Genomic DNA, 21,458 nt, shown 5'->3' with positions numbered 1-21,458 from the left:
AATTTATCTTCTCTTGTCACTGTATCTGCTGGACTACAAGGCAAAACTAAAAGCCATCACAAATAACCATTCCAAATCAAAATGATCAATGAATTCAAGTCATATTGCATATGAATATAAACTGTTCACCCTTCTGAAGTCCCTTAATACCTGCCTTGTTAGGTCTTTGCTTGTCCTAGTTCTTCGACACAGTGCCTGCAGCTGGTGTGCAGAAGTTGCTGACTTCCAATAGAGGGCCATGGAGTTGGCCATGGAGGATGACATCAAGTAGCCCTGGGTCAAGATGGCCTCACTGAGGATTGCCCCACCTCAGCATGAATGGCATCAGTTTGAACCAACTGGTACCAAAAAAAGGTACTGACAGAGTTGCTGGTGTGGGAGGGCAAATGTTGTCATCTTGAGGGAAAACAGCTGTTTTGTGCTTTATTAAGCCATTGCCACTATCGTGGGGTGATGCCTCCAAGTTTCTAGCTGGAGGACAGATTGCAATCCTCCTGTGCGCTGTGCAATCCTTTGCATAATTTAATCTGCGGCCATGATGTTTACTGTCTTAACCTGCTGGCAGGACAGACATTGGGTGGTTTCTGCTCGAGCTGCAACATCTGTCATCATTATACAGTATGGTTGTTTGCAAAGGTGTGCTGATGAATTTGGCTATCATTTCAATGTTGGTAAGGGTGACCTGTAAGTTCTCTGCAAACCTTTGGGCATGAGGCTGGTTTTGGCGTTTTAAATTGCATTCCCTAACCTTAATTACTCATGAGGTCAATGAATCTCTTGTACCACTGAATCCTGGCCTTTTGGGACTTAGCTCCTTGCATGACTCCTCCATGACCATCTGTTTTCACTGTCTCCCCAGCATGTATCTTGGAGCTGCCTACCCAGTGCAGATCAAGGCCACCTTTCTTCCTTTCAACCTCTTTGGCCAAGGCCTCCACCATAGTATTTGAAAAACCCCTATTCCACTCTCTCCCATGTTGTGCCATGTTTGCCAAGTGAGATTTTCAAGTTCTAGCAGCTTATCAAACCATAATGCCATCTAGCTGTCCCTCTCCCCTCCCCTCCACCTCCTTTTAACAGGTGCACGCGAGATTTAAGCAGTGTAGCCTAGCTTGAAATGATGCCACCCATTCATACTGTTGGCCTCTGATGAAATGTCCAGTGGGCCAGTGGAGAGTTCAGCATGCCTGTTTGCTGAAATCGTTGAAGTGAGCAGGCAGCTCAAAGTTCATATTCTGCCAGTGTGACAGCTAACAAGTTTAATTGTGCACCAGGGCCTCTTTGCTTGTGATCCTGGGCTATCCAGTTTAGCTCTCAAATGCAAGCCTAGAAGATTGGACCCAAAATGAAGAGCTCATGTGTTACATTTTTCAGACCTCCAAATATTGAGGGGGTTGAGAAGCAGAAAGTGTTCCCTATGATGGCGTGCAGGGTTTCAAGCTTCAGTGTAATAAAAAGCCTGACCTACCCGGGTGCCCCGCTACCTCCAAAACCTTTAATGAACTGGTGGACTTGGTTAAATGATATTATGACCTGAAACCTTCAGGGCCCTATTGTACCATTTTAATTCTAAGTGCTGGGTGGACTTAAAACCGGGAGTGTTTCAGATCAGACTTTTAGACCCGTTCTGAGGTGCTCCCATATGCACTCTCTCTGCAAAAATATCAGCAATTCCGAATTGTGCTGCAGAAACCTGTGGGCAGGGCTGAATGTGCCTGAAACCCTGCAGCTCTCATTGGTACCTCCTCCTGCATGTGTACAGAAAAAAATAATGATGGAATGCTGATCCCCTGCCACATCCTTCCTGGGCTGGATAGTGCCTCCCCCGGCCCCCACAGACATTGCTCCGCCCGCACAATATTATTGACCCCCTTATTCCCCATCTCCCTGCCAGCCAGACCGATCGTGGACCCCTCCCACTCTTTCTCCCCCACCAATCTCAGGCTGAGTGTCAGTGGACTCCTTACCCCTCGCCAATCTCAAGCAGAGTGGCAGCAGAGTTCTCTTCCCCCCTCACCGATCTCAGGTAGAGTGGCAGTGGAGCCCCCTTCCCCCACCCACTGATCTCAGGCAGAGTGGCAGCAGAGCCCCCTTCCCTCCCACCAATCTCAACCAGAGAACCGTCAGATGCTAGGCATTTACCTCCTCACTAACTGGAGCGCCCGAATTGGACTCCTATGGAGCATGTCTGTTTTGCATCAGTTCTGGATGGGCGAATGTGGTAGTAAAGGGGGACGTGCCAGTAAAATTGGGCGTGCAGCGCATTGAGTCAATGTAAATGCATGCAAATGCATTTAAATGGACATCGCGCCTGTTTTGGGTGCGGTCCTGACCGCAGCCATTTTTGAGCCTTGGTAAAGGGGGAACCAGTATGTGCAGGCGGGCAAGGATCACACTACTCACCTCATGCCTGATTTTACCAAGTTTTTGTGCCCGAAAACAGTTGCAACGCCATGGTAAAATCAGGCCCTCCATAATACTCCAGTTATACCACTTTAATATGGTGGGTGAACCCACGGGGAATCTGTCACCAAATTTCAGTCACGAATTGACAGAGAACTGTGAATTTGGGCCATGCATGAGCAACATATTGCGAAATAGAGTAGTCTGTGGAATTAACAATATGACAGTCCAAAAAAAGTATTGGTAGAATCAAATTTGGATCTAAAGAAGAGCTTTGAGATAACTGTATCATTGGAGAATGCAGAGAAAGGAGCTCAAGAACTACAGGGGATGTCAGAGAGCAGTGTCCTCTGTTTGGGAGAAGAGCTTCATGCAATGTCCATCTCTCAACTGAGAGCAATGGTATCAATATCTCAGAGTCCTTTACAACGGTGGAGTCCAAGTTGCATCACCAGACATTCAGGGGAGGGCAAGAACAGCCTTAAGATACCTAGGGAGCATATTTGTCTGCAGCACGGTGACACAGTGGGTTAGCACTGCTGCCTCACAATTCCAGGGACCTGGGTTTGATTCCCAGCTTGGGCCACTGTTTGTGTAGAATTTGCACGTTCTCCCCATTGTCTGTGTGTGTTTCCTCCCATAGCCTGAAATACATGCTGCTTAGGTGCATTGACCTGAGCAGATAATTGGAACAGACATTCCCGAATGTGGCAACAAGGGAAATTTCAGTGACTTCATTGCAGTGTTACTGTAAGCCTTACTTGTGACGAATAAATAAACTTTACTTTTCAGAAGATTGTAGATGCCAGATGGTGGACTTTTGCAAGTGCTGTAGAACACCACAATTGAGACAAAAATAGAGGGGCAGTCAAAACGTGTACTATTTCAGTAAAAGGCCAAGGCTTGGACCAAAACATATCTTGCAGGTAGGTCCACAATCAGGAACAAAGACAATACAATTAAATCATATCTCCATGACAAAGGTTGCCCCATAACGATGAAGTTGTTAGTAAATGGAAATGGAGACGGGACTAAGACTTATAATTGCTTCTGGGCTGGTATTTAGCTCCTGAACTTAGAAAACACAAAGGTCAGCTGGCCACCTACATGGGGGAACAATTGCAGACAAAGGCCACCACAGCAACCCTTGTGATAGGCAGCAGCTTGACTTTTACTCATCATTGTATGGGGACGAGGATCTAACTTCATATGGAGAGATTGGCTCCAACATATGGAGACAAGGAGGTTTTGGTAGGGCGCGGGAACCGTGGTGCACGAAGGTTGTGGTGAACCTAGTCAGGAAGAAAGGAACGGTGTATAAAAGGTTCAGAGAGCTAGGAGATGTTAAGGATCGAGAGGAGTATAAGGCTTGTAGAAAGGAGCTTAAAAAGGAAATTAGGAGAGCCAGAAGGGGTCATGAGAAGGCCTTGGCAGGTAAGATTAAGGAGAATCCCAAGGCCTTCTACAAATATGTGAAAAGTAAAAGGATGAGAAGAGAAGGGATAGGACCTATAAAAGGTGAAGGGGGAAAAGTATGGGTGGAACCGGAAGAAATGGCAGAGGTGCTTAATGACTACTTTGCCTCGGTATTCATGGTGGAAAGTGATCTGGGAGGTTGTACTACAGGTTTGCGGCAGTCTGCAAAGATTGAGTATGTGGATGTTAAGGAAGAGGATGTGTTAGAACTTTTAAACTCTATCAAGATAGACAAGTCACCGGGACTGGATGGGATGTACCCCAGGTTACAGTGGGAGGTGAGGGAAGTGATTGCAGAGCCCCTGGCGATGATCTTTGCGTCGTCGATGGAGACAGGAGAGGTTCTGGAGGATTGGAGGATTGCGGATGTGGTTCCTGTTTTCAAGAAGGGGAACGGGGATAGCCCGGGAAATTACCGACCGGTGAGTCTGACCTCAGTGGTTGGTAAGTTGATGGAGAGGCTTCTGAGGGACAAGATTTATGAGCATTTGGAGAAGTTTAGAATGATCAGAAATAGTCAACATGGTTTTGTCAAGGGCAGATCGTGCCTTACGAGCCTAGTTGAGTTCTTTGAGAATGTGACTGAGCACATTGACGAAGGAAGAGTGGTAGATGTGGTTTACATGGACTTCAGCAAGGCGTTTGATAAGGTCCCCCATGCAAGACTTCTTGAGAAGGTGAGAGGGCATGGGATCCAGGGGGCTTAAGAACATAAGAACATAAGAAATAGGAGCAGGAGTAGGCCATCCAGCCCTTCGAGCCTGCCCCACCATTCAATAAGATCATGGCTGATCTGTCGTGGCTCAGTTCCACTTTCCCGCCCTCTCCCCATAACCCTTAATCCCCTCTCTTATCAAGAACCCATCAACCCGCTTCTTAAAAATATTTAGCGAGGCAGCCTCCACCACTTCAACGGGCAGAGAATTCCAGAGATTCACCACCCTTTGAGTGAAGAAGTTCCTCCTCAACTCCGTTCTAAACCGCCTCCCCTTTATCTTGAGGCTGTGCCCCCTAGTCCTACTGTCTTTTTTGAGCGGGAAGAGTCTCTCCACCTCTATCCTATCCATCCCATTCATCATCTTATACGTCTCAATGAGATCTCCCCTCATTCTTCTAAACTCTAACGAGTACAAGCCTAGTTTATTCAGCCTCTTCTCATAGCTCAACCCCCTCAACTCCAGTATCAGCCTAGTAAACCTCCTCTGCACTCCCTCCAAGGCCAAAATATCCTTGCGCAGGTGCGGCGCCCAAAACTGCACACAGTACTCCAGCTGCGGCCTCACCAATGCCCTATACAGCCGCAGCAAGACCTCCCTACTTTTATATTCAATCCCCCTCGCTATGAAGGCCAGCATCCCATTCGCCTTCCTGACCACCTGCTGCACCTGCAAGCTGGGTTTTTGCGACTCATGCACAAGGACCCCGAGGTCCCTCTGCACCGTTGCCTGCTGCAGTTTTTCGCCCCGTAAGTAATAGTCCTTCCTACCATTCTTCCTACCAAAGTGGACCACCTCACACTTGCCAACATTAAATTCCATTTGCCATTTCCTGGCCCATTCGCCCAGCCTACCTAGATCCTTCTGCAGACTCTCCACACCCTCCGCACAATTTGCCTTTCCCCCAGTCTTGGTGTCATCAGCAAATTTCGACACCCTACACTCGGTTCCCTCCTCCAGATCATCTATATAAATGGTAAATAGCTGAGGCCCCAGCACCGACCCCTGGGGCACCCCACTAGTCACCAACCGCCAATCCGAATAGCACCCATTGACCCCCACTCTCTGCCTCCTATTTGACAACCAATCCTCTATCCACGCTAACACCCTACCCCCAACTCCATGTCCCCTGACCTTCTGCAATAACCTCTTGTGAGGTACCTTGTCAAACGCCTTCTGAAAATCCAGAAAGACCACATCCACCGGCTCTCCTCTATCCACTGCCCTAGACACATCCTCATAGAACTCCAGTAAATTTGTCAGACACGACTTCCCTTTAATGAAACCGTGTTGCGTCTGCCCTATCAAGCAATTCCCTTCAAGATGCCTCGCAATTTCCTCCTTAATGACGGATTCTAACATTTTACCTACCACAGACGTTAAACTAACCGGCCTATAATTCCCTGCCTTTTGCCTGGCACCCTTCTTAAACAACAGTGTAACATTAGCCGTTTTCCAAACTTCCGGCACTTCCCCGGAATCCAGCGACGTCTGGAAAATAACCACCAAATAACCAGGCTTTGGCCTTGTGGATCCAGAACTGGCTTGCCTGCAGAAGGCAGAGAATGGTTGTGGATGGGTCTTTTTCTGCATGGAGGTTGGTCACCAGTGGAGTGCCCCAGGGATCTGTTCTAGCACCCTTGCTGTTTGTCATTTTCATAAATGACCTGGATGAGGAAGTGGAGGGATGGGTTAGTAAGTTCGCAGACAATACGAAGGTTGGTGGTGTTGTGGATGGTCTGGAGGGATGTCAGAAGTTGCAGCAGGACATAGATAGGATGCAAGACTAGGCGGAGAAGTGGCAGATGGACTTCAATGCAGATAAATGTGTAGTGGTCCATTTTGGCAGGACCAATGGGATGAAGGAATACAATATCAAGGGTAGGAGTCTTAGCTGTGTTGAAGAGCAGAGGGATCTTGGGATCCGGGTCCATAGGACTCTTAAATCGGCCTCGCAGGTGGAGGATGTGGTCAAGAAGGCGTATGGTGTACTGGCCTTCATTAATTGAGGGATTGAGTTTAGGAGTCGGGAGGTAATGCTGCAACTTTATAAGACCCTTGTCAGACCCCACTTGGAGTACTGTACGCAGTTCTGGTCGCCTCACTATAGGAAGGATGTGGAAGCTATTGAAAGGGTGCAGAGGAGATTTACAAGAATGTTGCCTGGATTGGGAGGCATGCCTTATGAAGATAGGTTGAGGGAGCTGGGACTCTTCTCCCTGGAGAGACGAAGGCTGAGAGGCAACCTGATAGAGGTTTATAAGATGTTGAGAGGAATAGATAGGGTGGATTCTCAGAGGCTATTTCCCAGGGCTGAAATGGTCGCTATGAGAGGACACAGATTTAAGGTGCAGGGAAGCAAGTACAGAGGAGATGTTAGGGGTAAGTTTTTCACTCAGAGGATGGTGAGTGAATGGAATCGGCTGCCGTCGGTGGTGGTGGAGGCGAACTCGCTGGGGTCTTTTAAAAGACTTCTGGATGAGTATATGGGATCTAATGGGATTGGGGGTTATAGATAGGTCTATGGCTTAGTAAGTATAGAAGTGATCGGCGTAACTAGTGGGCCGAAGGGCCTGTTTGTGCTGTAGTGTTCTATGTTCTATATCAGACTGAACTGGCTAGAGATCTTCAGACTGGCGCAGGGGGATTGTAGGAAGTCATCAATAAATACTCTGAAGTTTTCCAGGAAGGACTTGGAAAAATAAGGGGAGCCAAAGCTGAGATCTACTCAAGGCCAATGCTACTCCTATGTATTTTAGAGCGAGACTAATTCCATGATCACTATTGGAAAAAGTAGAGCCAGAACTGGAACACCAGGAAAATCTAGGCATATTCACAATTGTACAATTCATAGAGTGGGCCACACCAGTAGTTCCTGTCCTTAAGCCAGATAAGTTGATACAACTTTGTGGAGACTATAACCTTACTGTCGATAGGGTTTCTAAACTTGACAGATAACCCATCACCTATTGAAGACTTGTACACATTTTCGAAGATGGACGTGAAGTATGTGTATTTCCAGCTTGAATTAAATGAGCCTTCCCAAAAGTATGTGACAATTAATACACACAAAGGCCCATACAAGTACACTGCCCTGTGGGGCTTCATCTCCATGTACCATTTTTCAACAGGTCATGGAGAACATACTTCAAAGATTACCTCAGGGAGCGGTGTACCTGAATGATGGGTTGTCACAGGACCTTAGGAACGTGAGCACCTAGCCAACTGGAAGAGGCCTTATGGCAATTCTCCTAGATTGGGATATGCCTGAAAAGGGAAAATTGCCTTCCAAGCAAGTGCCGTAGCCTATTTGGGCTAATGGATGGATGGCAAGGTGACATAAGGAGGCATAAACTCAAGTGAACCCTACGGAATTGAAATTCTTCCTGGGGCTAGTGAATTATCATGGAGGTTTATTCATCAATACATCTATGGTTGACGTTTCACCATAACAACCGATCATAAACCATCGCTGGGAATTTTTAAAGAAAACAAGGCAATACCCCCCCATTGCCCCTGTCTGGATATAGAGTTGGGCCTTGTTACTGGCAGCTTACAAATACCTCCTACAGAATTGCCTTAGGACCTGGATAGCTAACGCTGATAACAATATAGTAACTAGAAGTAGGGGTAGGCCATTTGGCCCTTTGAGCCTGCTGAGTCATTCATTTTGATCATGACTGATCATTGAATTGAATATCCTGATCCCTCCTTAACCCTTGATCCTTTTAGCCCCTAGAGCTAGTCTAATTTATTTTTGAAATCAGACAACGTTTTGGCCTCAACTACATGCTGTGATAGGGAATTCCACACATTCGCCACCATCTGGGTGAAGAAATTTGTCTTCACCTCAGTTCTAAAAGGTTTACCTCATCCTCAAACTATGACCCCTAGTTCTGGACAGCACCACCATTAGGAATATTCTTTTGGAATCTACCCTGTTAGAATTTTACATGTTTCTACGAGATTCCCTCTCCCTCTTCTAAACTCCAGTGAATATAATCATAATCGACTTAGTCTCTCCTTGTTCAACAGACCTGCCATCCCAGGAATCAGCCTGATAAACCTTTGCTGTACTCCTTCTGTAGCAAGGACAACCTTCCTCAGATAAGGACACCAAAACTGCTCACAATACTCTAGGTGTGGCCCCACAATGCCCTATAAAATTGCAGCAAAACATCTCCATCCCCATACTCAAATCCTCTCACTGTGAAGGCAAACATACCATTTATCTTCTTTACTGCCTGCTGTACCTATGCACTTACATTCAGCGACTGATGCATGAGGACACCAAAGTCTCGCTGAGTATCCATCTACATAAGAACATAAGAAATAGGAGCAGGAGTAGGCCATCTAGCCCTTCGAGCCTGCCCTGCCATTCAATAAGATCATGGCTGATCTGAAGTGAATCAGTTCCACTTTCCAGCTTTCTCCCCATAACCCTTAATTCTCCTGTCTATCAGAAATCTATCTACCTGTGACTTAAATATATTCAACGAGGTAGCCTCCACCACGTCAATGGGCAGAGAATTCCAGAGATTCACCACCCTTTGAGTGAAGAAGTTCCTCCTCAACTCTGTTCTAAACTGCCCTCCCCTTATTTTGAGGCTGTGCCCTCTAGTTCTGCTATCCTTACTAAGCGGGAAGAATCTCTTTACCTCTACCCTATCTAGCCCCTTCATTATCTTGTACGTCTCTATAAGATCCCCCCTCAGCCTCCTAAACTCTAACGAGTACAGGCCCAGTCTGTTCAATCTCTGTTCATAAGCTAACTCCCTCATCTCCGGTATCAACCTGGTGAACCTTCTCTGTACTCCCTCCAAGGCCAGTATATCCTTTCGCAAATATGGGGACCAAAACTGCACACAGTACTCCAGCTGCGGCCTCTCTCAATTTACACTCATTCAAGTCTTCCTATTATTGGTACAAAGGTGGATAACCAAAGTAGATGTGCTGAGTTGTCTGCTGTTGTCTATAAACCTGCCTTTATTACCGACTGTGAAACAGGCCATGATGACAAGGACTAGAATAAAAACGACCTGGTCCTATCTAATTTAAAATATATAATACTATATGGGGGATTCAGAGGACAGCCCTTAGGCGAAATGAAACACTACTTGATGAATAAAGACGAGCTCAGTGTTGAGGATGGCATCATCTTCTGGCCATCCCATGTAGTTGAACCTCACCCAGGGTGACGCTTGATATTTATGGCATTACGCCATGACTACCCTGGGATTTCAAAGGTGAAAATGCTAACCAGAAGTACATAAGGTGCCTTAATCTTGATGCAGACATTCCTAACTTAGTCAAACAGTGTGAGTTGTGCCAAGAAAAGCAAAATCTCCCCGCTCAACCTACCTGCATCCATGGGGAAGGCCTGGTCGGCCCTGGGTTTGTGTGCATGTGGATTTTGCTGGGCCTTTTTTGGGTTCCATGTTCTTAATTGTGGTTGAGATGCACTCCAAATAGACAGAAATACATTTAATTTGCTCCACCACTTCAAATGCAACCATTGAGAAACGACAACTAAGATTCTGCATGCACGGGATACCGTAAGTCCTGGTCTCTGACAGTGGTACTGCCTTTGCAAGCACCAAGTTTCTGACTTTCATGATTTTCAGTGGAATCAAACACATTAGGAGAGCACCCTATCACCTGTCATCAAATGGGTGGCGCAGACTTTTAACCTCGGCATGAAGAAGCAATCTGCAGTGTCCATAGAGACCAAACTTGCACTTTTTTTTGACTACGGGACAATTACTCATATAATGACAGGAATTGCCCCCATGGAATTGTTAATGGGACAGAGGCTTTGGACAAGATTAAGCCTACTGTTCCCATATCTGTGGGGATGGTGGAGTACCAACAAGAGAACCAGAAGCAAAATAATGATTCTGCAAGGACAGAAAGAACCAAAGTCTGAAACCATCGACCCCATCCACATGAGGAACTTTAGGGATGTTCTGAGTTGGGTCCCTGGATTCATAACAGAAAAAGTGGGGCCCGTTTTCTATCAGGTCCAAAGCAGGGTAAAATTGTCAGGAAGCACCTTGACAACCCCTGGAGCAGGGAGTCTGTGACAGTGCAGGCTTCATTACCAGCCACTGTGATGAACACTGCCAGCATCAAACCATGACAAAAAGCCACCCTACACTTTCCCCTCTGGGTAACAAGGGCAATGATTCTGAAATGGAAACAGAAAAGACTGGTGCCCCGACTGAAGCAAGACCTCAAGAAGAATCAGAGTCGGTGCCTTTACTGTACTCCCTTTGCAAATTAAGGTCTCCAATCTGCTTCACACCCCTGATTTGGTTCTGTCTCCAGTCGACCCCAGGCGATTAATAAGCGGTGGAAGCAGCCCTTCCATAGCAGAGGTGTTGGAGAAGAAATGGAGTTGAGGGAGGAGGGATGTTATGATGGCCATGGGGGATTGTCAGCCGATCTCCCTGTGGGCCTTGTAGAATATGAGCTCCTGCATTAAGAGAATGGAGGCTCACCCAATAGGAAAGCAGCAGTTGGCAGGATAGGGGGTTAAAACCAGCTGGTTCCACTCAGACTGTCAGCCAAAAGACTGTGGGACTGACATGTATTCTGTAGCCTCTAAGTGGCACTTTGAACACATTATAAATGAAGGATGATGGAAGACTGGCCTTGGTAAGATTATTATAGTATTGAATGTTTTGTTGGCCCTTTTCTTATTCTTCCTTCTCCTGAAATGGTCAGGAAATCCACTAAGGCAAGGGCTGTGTCCTCACAATAGCCAGGTTGTGGAGGATGCAGCAAATCGCCACAAACACCCACTCTGGGAGTACTGAACAATGCCTTCCAGAGTGATTGTGACACTGGAATTTTTCTTTCAGCACCACAATGATCGGCTCAGTAATGTTTCCTGTTGGAGCAGAGATCCCAATACATGTGTGCTTGATACAAGTGGTTGGATTGCAGAGGGGAGTCATCAGCCAGGTGTACAGTGGATAGCCCTGAGCAGCTAAGCTTTTGTTTGGTGCAGTGGCTGAAAGATTGATTTAAACAATGGAGTGGTGCAGACTGAACCCATTGTGATAATTGATTGGATAGTGGGCATTCACTAACACGCCATCACGTGCCAACTGCCTATTCAGCAAATAGTAGCCTTTGTGGTGTCAGTACATCTCAACATCAATGTATAGCATCTGCAAAGCCTATTTTTGTCTGCTCAGAAAAAATAATGAAAGCTATTTTCCTGTCATATAGAATTTCTGTCTACTTTCTCCTGTAGCAGTGGGTGTGGAACTGAGAGTTGTGAGATATTCAGCTTGATTGAGTCTGAGCGGATTTCAATGTTTAGAAATCAATGAACAGGCTCAGAGCCACTGCTACCGGCGCTGCCGTCCTCACCTTGTTCCGAGGCTGCAGGTTTTATTCCACAAGCCGGCAAAGTTGATAGAATCCTTACAGCGCAGAAGGAAGTCATTCTATCCATTGGGTCTAACCCCACTCTTGACAGCATATCGTACCCAGGCCCTCACTCCTGCCCTATTTCTGTAACCTTACTAATCCCCCTATTCTACACATCTTGGTACACTAAGAAGCAATTTGTCATGGTCAATCCACCTAACCTGCACATCCTTGGAATGTGAATGGAAACCAGAGGAAACAGACAAGGGCAGGATATGCAAACAGACATGGGGAGAATGTGCAAACTCTACACAGACAGTCACCCAAGACTGGAATTGAACCTGGGTCCCTAGCATTGTGAGGCAGCAATGCTAACCACTCTGCCACTGTGCTGCCCTTCTGTGAGCACTCTTCACAAGACAAAGAATGTCAAAAAGACAAGTCTCAAGGCTTTGTGCCTTAATGCATGGAGCATTCACAATAAAGCAGATGAATTAATAGTGCAAATAGATGCAAACGGGTCTAATATAGTTGGGATTATAGAGACATGGCTGCAGGGTTACCAGGGATGGCAACTGAATGTCCAGAGGTATTTAGTATTTAGGAAGGATAGATGAAAAGGAAAAGGCAGTGGAGTTGCATTGCTGGTTGAAGAGGAAAATAATGCAATAGTGAGGATGGATATTAGCTCCTACACTGTGACATCTATATGGGTAGAGCTGAAAAACATCAAGGGGCAAAAAAAAAGTTAGTAGGCGTTGTATATAAACCCCCAACTGCAGTGGTGGTGTTGATTATGGCATTAAACAAGGAGTTAGAGATACATGTGATCAAGGAACATCTATAATTATGGGTGATGTTAATTTGCTTCTAGATTGGGCAAAGATGTGTACGTTAGGCAGATTGGCCATGCCAATTGCATGGAGCTATGGGGATAGACAAGGGGGTGGACCTAGGTAAGGTGCTCTTGCAGAAAGACAGTGCAAACTTAATCAACTGAACGGCCTCCTTTTGCATTGTAGGGATTCTATGAAATCAAATTCATAACAGTACCATAGTGGAGTGTGTACGGGATCATTTTCTGGATTAATATGTTGAGGAACCAACTAGAGAATGACCATCCTACACTAGGCATTACGTAATGAGAAAGGAATAATCGGCAAATCTAGTTGTGTGAAGCCCCTTGGGGATGAGCAACCATAATATGATCAAGTTCTTCATCAGGATGGAGAGTGATGTAGTTGATTCTGACACTAGGGTTCTGAATGTAAATAAGGGAAATTACGATGGTATGAGGCATGAGTAGCTATGATGGATTGCCGAATGCTACTTAAAGGGATGATGGTGGATAGGCAATGGCAAACATTCAAAGAGCGCATGAGTGAACTGCAACAGTTGTTCATTCTTGGGAAAATGAGAAAGGTGGTCAAATCGTGGCTTACAAGGGAAATTAGAGATAGTATTAGGAAGAAGCATACAACTTGGCCAGAGAAAACAGCAGACATGCAGATTGGGAGTAGTTTAGAATTCGGCAAAGGAGGATAAAAGGATTGATTAAAAAGGGAAAAGTAGAGTACGAGAATAAGATTGAGGGGAACATAAAAACTGAGTGTAAAAGCTTCGATAGGTATATGAAGAGAAAAATATTGGTGAAGACAAATGTAACTCCCTTGCAGAGAAACTGGAGAGTTTAACAAAGAAGTGGCTGACTAACTAAATACATACTTTGGTTCTGACTTTACAAATAATGTACCAGAAATGTTAGGGGAACACACGGTTTAGAGAGAGGGAGGAACTGAAGAAAATTAGTATTAATAGGGAAATGTTGGGGAAAATGATGGGGCTGAAGGTCAATAAGTCCCCAGGGCCTAATAATCTACATCACAAAGTACTTAAGGAATTGGTCCTCGAAATATTGGATGCATTGATGGTCATCTCCTAAGATTCTATAGACTCTGGAACAGTTCCTGTGGATTGGAGTGTAACTAATGTAACCCCACTATTTAAATAGCGAGGTAGAGAGAAAACAGGGAATTATAGACTAGTCAGCCTGACATTGGTGGTAGGGAAAATGCTAGAGTCCATTATGAAAGATTTGATAGCAGAGCACTTGGAAAACAGTGGCATCTTCAACAGAGTCAGTATGTATTTACAAAAGGGAAATCATTTTTGACAAATCTACTGGAATTATTTGAGAATGTAGCTAGCTAGTAGAGTTGTTGAGGGAAGACAGTGAATATGGTTTATTTGGGCTTTCAGAAGGCTTTCGAATAAGACCCAAATAAGAGATTAGTGTGAAAAATTGAAATGCATGAGATTGCGTGTAGTGTATTAAGATGGATAGAAAACTTTTGGCAGACAAGAAACAAATTAGGAATAAATGAGTCTTTTTCCAAGTGGCAGGCAGTGACAAGTGAGTAACAGAGGGATTAGTGTTGGGACCCCAGCTATTCACATTCTGTATTGGGTGGCACAGTAGTTAGCACTGCTGCTTCACAGCTCCAGGGACCTAGCTTCAATTCCAGCCTTGGGTCACTGTTATGCGGAGTCTGTACATTCTTCCTGTGTCTGCATGGATTTCTTCTGGGTGCTCCCATTTCCTCCCACAAACCGAAAATGTGTGGATTAGGTTGATTGGCCATGCTAAATTGCCCTTTTGTGTCCCATGATGTGTAGATTAGGGGGATTAGCAGGGTGAATATGTGGATAGGGACTAGGTCAGATTGTTGTCAGTGCAGGCTCAATGGGCCAAATGGCCTTATTCTGCACAGTAGGGATTCTGATGATTCTATATTCATGATTTAGATGAGGAACTAAATTAATTTGCATATAATCTAAAGTTGAGGGGGAAGGGGAGCAGTGAGGAGGCTGCAGAGATGCTTCAGTGTGATTTGGACTAGTTGATTCAGTGGGTAAATGCAAGGCAGATGCAGTATAACGTGGTTAAATGTGAGGTGATCCACTTTAGTAGCAAAAACAGGAAGACAGTTTATTATCTGAATGGCTATAGATTGAGAGAGGCAGGTATGCAACAGGACCTCCTTGTCCTTGTACACAAGTCACTTAATGTAAGCGTGCAGGTCCAGAAGGTGCTGAAAAAGGCAATAGATTTGTTGGCTTTCATAGTGAGAAGATTTGAGTACAGGAGCAAGAGCATCCCTGTCTTGCTGCAGTTATACAGAACAAAAGAACAAAGAACAAAATCAGCCCGGGAAACAGGCCCTTCGGCCCAACGAGCCCGCGCCGCTATCTCAACACCACCAGTCCCCCTACTCCACCCACGACCCCTGCCTAATGTTTTATGGCCATCCAGATTGAGGGAATCTGATTTAGGGACAATTTATTCCTGCCAGTCAGCCTAACAGCACATCTTTGGGGTGTGGGAGGAAACCGGAGCACCCGGAGAAAACCCACGCAAGCACGGGGAGAATGCGCAAACTCCCACAGACACTGGCCCAAATCCATGTGTCTGCACAGCAATCTGCGATAGTCACTGAGCTGTCGTCTTGCCCAGTATCTGGTCCAGTTTAGGCACACTATCGACATGAAGCACTAGGCCAATCTCGAACAACCAAGAGCAGCCCCAGTTCGACCCATCGCGAGTATGCCCCTTGTTGGACACGAGGTAGACCGACTTAAAACCTGTGAATGAAAAGAGAAAAAACATTATTATCTTACCATACCCATTTACATTACCAGGGACGCCCCAATGCTAATGACCCTTATTTAAAACAATCTCCTATATCCACCCATCTCCAACCCAGTCATGTGCCTGTCTAAGTTACTCTTAAATGACTCTAGCGTGTTTGCCTCCACCACCTTACTTGGCAGAGCATTCCATACCCCCACTACCCTCTGTGTGAAAAACCTCCCTCTAATATCTGTGTTGTACCTCTCCCCCCTCATCTTAAGTCCATGGCCCCTTGTCCTACGTGTCTCTATCATAGGAAATAGCTTACCTCTGTTTACTCTATCTATACCCTTCATAATCTTATATACCTCTATTAGATCCCCCCTCAGTTGGCATCTTTCAAGGGAAAATCTTTCCTCATACCCCAGTTCTTCCATACCAGGCAACATCCTGGTAAACCTCCTCTGCACTCTCTCCAGAGTCTCCATATCCTTCCGGTAGTAAGGCGACCAGAACTGGACGCAGTACTCTAAATGCGGCCTAACCAACGTTCTGTACAGAGCCTTGTTGAGACCACACCTGGAATATTGTGTGCAGTTTTGGGCTCCTTATCGGAAGAAGGATGTTCTTGCTGTGGAGGGGTGCAGCAAAACTTTACCAGACTGATTCTGGGTTGGTGGAACTGATGTATGTGGAGAGATTGAGTTGATTAAGGTTATACTCTCTGGAGCTTTGAAGAATGATTGGCGATTTCATAGAAATCTATAAAATTCTAATAGAACCAGACAGGGTAAATGTTGCTGATGGCGGGGGAGTCCAGAACCAGTGGTCATAAACTGAGGATAGAGGGTAGGACTGAGATGATGAGAAATTTCTTCACCCAATGAGTAGTGACCCCTTGAAATTCTCTACCAAAACAGCTGAAGCCAAAACATTGTAGGGGCTATCCTCCCAGCTCGCTGCACTGCTTTTGTAGCACAGCTGGCTGGAAGACTCAAGCGGAGGCCATTTCGCAGGCTTGTTTCACTCCAGCGGGGTTTACAATAGCTCCCCATGTGCGGGGAACTAGCAGTGGACCACACTGGAGTAAAGGGGGCCATGGAAACCCCCATGAATCTGGGGTAAGCAGGGGGGAATACCTGCCACCTGGCCCTGCCCATGGGAAAAGTGCCAATGCCCAGGGGTCCCCTTGGCACTGTTGACTGGACATCAGGCATTGTCAAAGGGGTGTGGCATAATGGGGCAAGGCCTAATGGAGGCGGGGCCTCTGAGGGGTGAATGGTGGGGATGGGGGTTTGCACTACAACTCTACACTCAGACTGAGTGACAGAGAGAATGAGGCCAACGATTGGGACTGGCCATCAGGGTTGGGGTGGGGTGGATGGCCTGCAGTGGGGTTAGGACTGGGGAGAGTTGAGGCTGACCCAGACATACTTGGGGGAGCAGGGGTTGGGCCGTGAGAGAACTGGTGGGCCAGTGATGGGAGATTGCAGGGATTTCCAGAAGACATTTGATAAGGTAACACATCAAAGTTCATTGAGCAAAATAAAAGCTCGTGGTGCATGGAGTAACATACTGGCATGGATTGAAGACTGGCTGGTGAATTGGAGTAAGAAGTCTGACAACACCTGGTTTATCCACATCATGGTGAATTGGAGACAGAATTGGCATAAGTGGGTTATTTTCTATTGGCAGGATGTGATGAGTGGTGTGCCATAGGAATCATTGCTGAGGCCTCAAATTTTTACAATTTATATCAAAAACTAGGACAAAGGGACTTAAGATATGGTTGCTAAATTCGTTAATGATACAAAGATGGGTAGGAAAGTAAATTGTGAAAAGAACATAAGGAGGTCACAAAGATACATAGATAGGTGAAGTAAGTGGACAAAAACTGGCAGAGTATGTGGGAAAATGTGAATTTGTCCATTTTTGGCGAGGAGAATAAAAAAAGCTTATTATCTAAATGGCAAAAGATGGCAGAGCTCTGAGATGCAGAGGGATCTGTATATCTTAATGCATGAATCACAAAAGGCTAGTATACAGCTGCAGCAAGTAATTAGGAAAGCTAATAGAATGTTATCATTTATTGCAAGGGGAATTGATTACAAAAGTAGAGAGGTCATGCTTCAGTTGTACAGGACATTGGTAAGACCATATCTAGAGTATTGTGTACAGTATTGGTATCTTTATTTAAGGAAAGGCGTTAGAAGCAGCGCAGACAACATTTACTAGACTAATACTAGGAATGGAGGGGTTATCTTATGAGGAAAAATTAGAGAGATTAGGTTTGTATCCACTAGAGTTTAGAAGAGTAAGGGTTGACTTGATTGAAATCTTTAAGATCCTGAGTATACTGATAGGATGGAAGTAGAGAGGATGTTTCTTCTAAACTGGGGCTCATTGCTTAAAAATAAGAGGCCACTCATTTAAGATGGAACTTAGGAGTATTTGTTTCTCTCAGAGGGTCTTGAGTTTCTGGAGATCTCTTCCTCAACAGTAGTGGAAGCAGAATATTTGAATATTTTTAAGGCAAAGCTAGAAAGATTCTTGATTAACAAGCGGTGAAAGATCATTGAGTTAGGCAGGAATGTGGGTTTGAAGTTACAATCAGCCAGGATCTTATTGAAGGATGGAGCAGGATCAAGGGTCTTAGTGGCCTCTTCCGGCTCCATATTTGTTGTGTTCATATGTATGTTTATAGCACCACTACCTATTGACCTCACCAACTGTAAATAATTCAGCACTTCCACAAATTCATAGAGAGCCAATGTGAAGTAATCAGCAACCAAACTGCAAGGTGTTGATGGTCCCTTTAAATTGCACTAGTATTGGTGATGCAAAGGGACTCAGGTCTTCCTTCTGTTGAATGTACATTCAGTTATTTAAGAGAGGCCATTAGCTAAAGTAACAAAGTTGAAATTGGTGATCCAAGTGTTAAACCAGCATTAGACACTAAATGATGTCATAATTTGTCGACTTTATATGCTTCCAGTATATGCTGTAAATGACCTCAGCAAGATGGTGTGGACCATGCTGCAAGTGAGCAAAATCAGCAGGAACTCCACTTTGGTACAAAAATGGTATCTGTAGTACTGGTACTACTAGCACAATGTAGTTTTTTAAAATTTTTCTCTGCACTGGTGTTTCACATAGCTTTCGTGTAGAAACTTTCTTCAGGCAATTTCTGTTCAATAGTCCATTTTCTCACCTGTCAATGTTTACATCAAATCAAATTTAGTCAGTTATATATTTTACAAAAATAAGTAATTGCAGTTCAAGAATGCTTTGCAATGTGTCCTATGAATTGTGGAAGTACTTCATTCAAAACAAATTATTTGTGTGCAGTGTTTGTTGACTTGTGGATAAACATGCATTTTGTATACAGCAATAATACCCCATTTTGATTTGATTTATTATTGTCATGTGTATTAGCATACAGTGAAAAGTATTGTTTCTTGTGCACTATACTGACAAAACATACCATTCATAGAGAAGGAAACGAGAGAGTGCAGAATGTAGTGTTACAGTTTTGGCTAAACATCAATGATACGAATCTTTGTTTAATTTATTTTGGGTGGTTCTCTTAGGCTAGATTACTAAAAGTAGTGCATTTTGCCACAATGGATCTAACTAAAAACAGCCGCAGAAATCTGTCCATTTTCAATTTAGCTCAGCGAGGATCTTTTAAAAGTCTCAAATTCAAATGATACCTAGATAAGACTTCAAAGACTTCAAAATTAATTCTTTGATTAACGTAAATTATTAGACTACACACTGCCTGTTCTTGGGGCCAAATGAGCTGAATGGATAATATGAGAAGAGCTTATTTGTATAACTGATTGACTTTGATGTAATGCAAACAGTCAGATTGACACTTCTTTGGAACAATATCAATGGACCTTTCAACAGAAATTGCCTGAAGCAAGTTTCTATGGAAATATTTTGCATCTATACAACCATGGAGACAGAAGTTACACGATTCTCAAGTGCTCCTGAATACACGAGAAACACTAGGGCTGCAATGCTACAGATGGTGGCTTGCAATAGAAGCATATGCTGTATGTTGGAAACTTTACCATTGAATGCATGTCAGTTCAATGAAGGGACACCTGCATTAGAGGTCTTTGTGACAAATACCCTGAGGACAGTCGAGCTTCCATAATAAATGCTCAGATTGCTGCCATAGAGAGTCAGAATACCAGATTGGAAAGATATGTTTCTGCTAGCTGCAGCACACCTGGTACTGATTACATACAACTGTGAAACAAAATTTTATTGGTATTATTGTTAGATATTAAATCTGCTTTCCAATAGATCAAAGCTGTGCTGAATCAGGGCCCAATGCTTGAATGAGCTTAGTTAATATTGCTCTTTCACTACTGTACAATTGCTGCTGCTATCACCATTTGGTCACAAGATGATGAATGCAATTTCTTTCCTGCAAGCAATGCGCCTCTGTGTTGTTTATTGGGTCAGGAGCAAGGGGAGGAGATGGGAAATGGAGGTGGTGAAGAGGAAATGGGAATGGAAAGAAGGGGCAGATGTACGAAAGGAGACAGAAATGCTTTGAAGAGGATTTGATTTACTTTATTATTGTCACATGTATTAGCATACAGTGTAAAGTATTGTTTCTTATGCGCTATACAGACAGGTAAATCGTACATAGAGAAGGAAAGGAGAGAGTGCAGAATGTAGTGTTACAGTTATAGCTAGAGTGTAGAGAAAGATCAATTTAATATGAGGTAGATCCATTCAAAAGTCTGATAGCCACAGGGAAGAGCAATTCTTGAGTCAGTTGGTACATGAGTATTGGACAGTCCAGTACCTTTCTAGACGAGAAGGCCTTGAGCATTCCAATACCACTCTGAGGTAACAATACATCCGTCAAAACAATTATACCTTCTTCAAGTTTGTTTTTCCCACCTTCCCATTAGTTATGAACCAGTCATCATTAGCACAAATCAATCATTGTTAACAGATGTCATACACCTTAGCTGATTACATTCTACCCTCTGACATCATGGGATTTCATTGATCTGTAGAATCTTCTCCCTGTAACTTAGCAACCCCAGATGCTTAGCTACAAAGGTCAAAGTTACTGTTTCCATTAACTCATTTACATTAATGGCCAAACCAGACAATTGAAATTCTCATGTTTGAGAAGAACTATCATATCAGGACATCTTGAACAGCCCTATTCATAAAGTGGCTTCGGGAGCCATATTGTTCGTAACTTTTGCTGATAAAACTATACACATTTTGTGGTTTCATTGTTCCAAAGAATGTGGTTTGTCTCACTAAATCTTCATCCCATCATACCATTGGAGCTGCCTACTTTTGGCTAAAGTTTACAATTACTTTAAAAATACAGCTAAAATATATTTTAAAATCCAAAATACATGTTTAAATCAGAAATACTTGTTCAAATTCATACTTATTTAAATCTCTTACTGAGTTTGTATCACCTTCATGCAGACAGTTCCCTTGTTAGACTGTAAGTCTGATCTGAGGTCATTTTACTCAGTGCTGGTAATTTGTTAGTGTCTTAAATCCCTAATTGTTTGACATTTCTCTGACCTACTATGAATTTCTCCAGCAGGTATCCTGGAAGTAATTGTTGTATATTTCCCAGCAAAATGCCACTAAATGCCATTAAATGTCGCTAATTACATTTTGATCATTTATTTTCAGATTGAGAGAATAGAGGAACTGGTACCAGAAATAAAGATGAGACGGCAAGACAAACTAAATGAGGTAGACATTCTCTAGAATCAACAAGTGAACTTAACTAATATAATTGATAGTTGCTAAAGTTATTTTTTTAAATTTAGAAAGACACCACACATTCT

General features: G+C 44.1%; 1 protein-coding gene across 1 annotated transcript in view; it reads left to right on the top strand.

Moving 5' to 3' along the window:
* Positions 1-21,458, top strand: part of LOC145350708 (chitin synthase chs-2-like) — a 206,058-nt gene that overhangs the window by 68,411 nt on the left and 116,189 nt on the right. The window contains exon 7 of the mRNA XM_080199914.1: positions 21,301-21,363. Coding sequence (XP_080056040.1) covers positions 21,301-21,363 — 63 coding nt within the window. The remainder of the gene's footprint in view (positions 1-21,300; positions 21,364-21,458) is intronic.

Source organism: Carcharhinus amblyrhynchos, chromosome 12 (genome assembly GCF_965287045.1).
Source record: "Carcharhinus amblyrhynchos chromosome 12, sCarAmb.v2.hapA, whole genome shotgun sequence".
NCBI classification, from domain to species: Eukaryota; Metazoa; Chordata; class Chondrichthyes; order Carcharhiniformes; family Carcharhinidae; genus Carcharhinus; species Carcharhinus amblyrhynchos.
The sequence above is the reverse complement of the archived record's forward strand: the minus strand, read 5'-3'. Positions and strand labels throughout refer to the sequence as shown.